At 47.8% G+C, this 2,875-nt stretch overlaps 1 protein-coding gene across 1 annotated transcript in view; it reads right to left on the reverse strand.

The window, feature by feature from the left end:
- The window catches only part of PUM1 (pumilio RNA binding family member 1), a 91,081-nt gene that overhangs the window by 28,107 nt on the left and 60,099 nt on the right, over positions 1-2,875 (reverse strand). Inside the window, exon 10 of the mRNA XM_031061868.1 lies at positions 1,874-2,080. Coding sequence (XP_030917728.1) covers positions 1,874-2,080 — 207 coding nt within the window. The remainder of the gene's footprint in view (positions 1-1,873; positions 2,081-2,875) is intronic.

Consider the following 2,875-nt stretch of genomic DNA (forward strand, 5'->3'; position numbering starts at 1 on the left):
TGTGGGACACAAAAACGGGAGAAAAATGGAAAAGCCACTGAGAAAATCAATTTTCGTAACAGTTCTGTGTCGCAGACATCTTTTATGGAAAATCCTTTCCTTAGGATTTTTCCTCCTGCAGAAACTGAGAGTCCTCAGGAACAAAATGTAAACATTGATTATCTGCTGCTGTGGAATGCAACAGGTGCATCTGTGATTGGTCTCATGTGGTTGTTTCTAATTAATGGCCAATCACAGTCAGCTGGCTCAGACAGAGAGTCCGAGACAGAGCCTTTATCATTCTTTCCTATTCTATCCTTAGCCAGCCTTCTGATGAAATCCTTTCTTCTATTCTTTTAGTATAGTTTTAATGTAATATATATCATAAAATAATAAATCAGCCTTCTGAAACATGGAGTCAGATCCTCATCTCTTCCCTCATCCTAAGACCCATGTGAACAGTCACAGTTCTGGAAGTTAAAACTTAGCAGGTTGCTTTGAATTGCTACAATGTTTTTCTTTCAGGACCAAACTCTGCACAAATCTCTGTTTATTGTATCTGAGCTGCCCACAGCGCCCAGACTCCAGCCATGCCCAGCTGTTCTTGCTGCTCTTGTGCTGCTGGAGCTGCACAGATCAAAACCAGGAATGGCTCCTTCTCCAAAGACCCAAGAGTCCAATCAGTGCAGCCTCACACTTGCAAAGGCCAGTTAAGAAACCAGAGTTTTGAAATAATTAAAATGATCCTTCAGCACATGAAACATGAACCTCAGCGCCAAGAACATCGAACCCGAGGACTTTTGGTTTTCAGCCAGTTCCAAAGTTAAAGAAAAAGCAAAATAAACAAGAGCTATGAGAAAACAATTAAAAGGCCCATTTCATAATCTGAGCCCAGTGCTGGCAGGGGCTGCTCACACCAACAGATTGAAAAATCCTTTTAAAAGCCTTGAACTCCCAAGGAACCCAAATAAATGACAAAGCAACTCATGGCAAAGGTCATTTTAGGTACGCTGCTGTCATAAAGCACAAATCATGGGATGGCTTGGGTTGGAAAGGACCTCAAAACTCATCCTGTGGGTAACCTCCCACTGTGCCAGGGCGCACCAAACCCAGTCCAGCCTGGCCTTGGGCACTGCCAGGGCTCCAGGGGCAGCCCCAGCTGCTCTGGCAATTCCAGCCCAGCCCCTGCCCACCCTGCCAGGGAACAATTCCCAATTGCCAAGATCCCATCCAGCCCTGCCCTCTGGCACTGGCAGCCATTCCCTGGCTCCTGTCCCTCCATCCTTGTCCCCAGTCCCTCTGCAGCTCTCCTGGAGCCCCTTCAGGCCCTGCAAGGGCTCTGAGCTCTGCCTGGAGCCACTGGGAATTCTGAAGGCTCCAGCAGGTAGGAAATCTGGTGCCAGGGGACAAATTTAAATACCTGCCATGAAACTCTACAAACTCATTCAGGTTCCTGCTGCTGCCCCTCTCCGTGGCTCTCCGGAGGCTCAGCCCAAGTTGAGCACAGAGGATGTTTCTCAACAACAATCCCTGATGGATCTCAGTGAGGGCAAGTTTGTCATCACTGCCAGCGGAGCACGGAGGGGTGGGGACACTGGGGACACAGTAGGCACTTGGAGGCACCATAAGTCACCTGCCTGAACTACTGGGGGGACAGGACTCACCTGCCTGAGCAGGAGGGGACAGGACTCACCTGCCTGACCCAGGGGGGGACAGGACTCACCTGCCTGACCCAGGAGGGGACAGGACTCACCTGCCTGACCCAGGAGGGGACAGGACTCACCTACCTGAGCAGAGTCACCTGGCTGACCCAGGGGGGGACAGGACTCACCTGCCTGAGCAGGAGGGACAGGACTCACCTGCCTGACCCAGGAGGGGACAGGACTCACCTGCCTGAGCAGGAGGGACAGGACTCACCTGCCTGGGCTGCAGAGGAGCTGATGATGACAGGGGCAGGGGCCACCAGGCGCACGGGAGCCCCCAGGCCGTTCCTGGCCCCAGCATTGACCACGAGGGCTCCTGTTTGGTCATAATAAGCAGCAGGAGCCAGCACTGGGTAACCTGCAGAGGCAAGCACAGGTGACAGGGCAGGTGACAAACATATCAGCCATGTCCAGGTGAGTGCAGTGCAAGGGAGTTTTTAAAGGAAAAGCTGAATGGAAAAAAAAAGAAGTAAGAACAGCCCTGCTTTCCCCAACCATGTCCACAATGTTACACTAAGAATTTCAGTAGAAAAGACTTTTTGCCTCCTGAATATTTTCTATTACACTGTAACCAGTGCAAATTCAGCTAAAAAGGGGTTTAAAATACAAAAGCACCAATTCTGCTCCATGATATGTACAGCATGTGCTGGGATTGCTCAGAGCTGAGGCTGCCAGGGTCCACCCACAGGGAACTTCCACTTCTGTATTTTGGAAGGTTGGTACCATAAAATATTCTTTAATGCACGTAAATAAACTCTCATAAAAGCTGATGATACACACAGCAGCAGACTGACAGAATACAGTGATTTAGGCACCTCATTAGGGAATTTACATTAAATGAAAACACTACAATTAAATGCAGTGACTCTCTAAGGTAGGGGGTCACTCAGAGAATGTTCCCTGGGAATATTTGCTTTGCAAATACAGGTACACACATATATCTATAACTGTATATAAACATATATCTATAATTGTATATATGTGTGTATTTGCTTTGCAAACACAGCCCAAATAACAGAGATTAAAGGAAATCTGCAGACTGCTGGAAATCTGCACAGTTCACTTTCTAAATTAACACTGCAACATTCTTCTTAAAAATAAAATTTAACAAAAAAAACGGATTAACAATGACGTGACAGTGTCAGCAAGGAGACCTGAAACCCAAATAATCCTTTTTTCCCTACCTTTGACCA

Source organism: Geospiza fortis, unplaced genomic scaffold (genome assembly GCF_000277835.1).
Source record: "Geospiza fortis unplaced genomic scaffold, GeoFor_1.0 scaffold32, whole genome shotgun sequence".
In the NCBI taxonomy this organism is placed as follows: Eukaryota; Metazoa; Chordata; class Aves; order Passeriformes; family Thraupidae; genus Geospiza; species Geospiza fortis.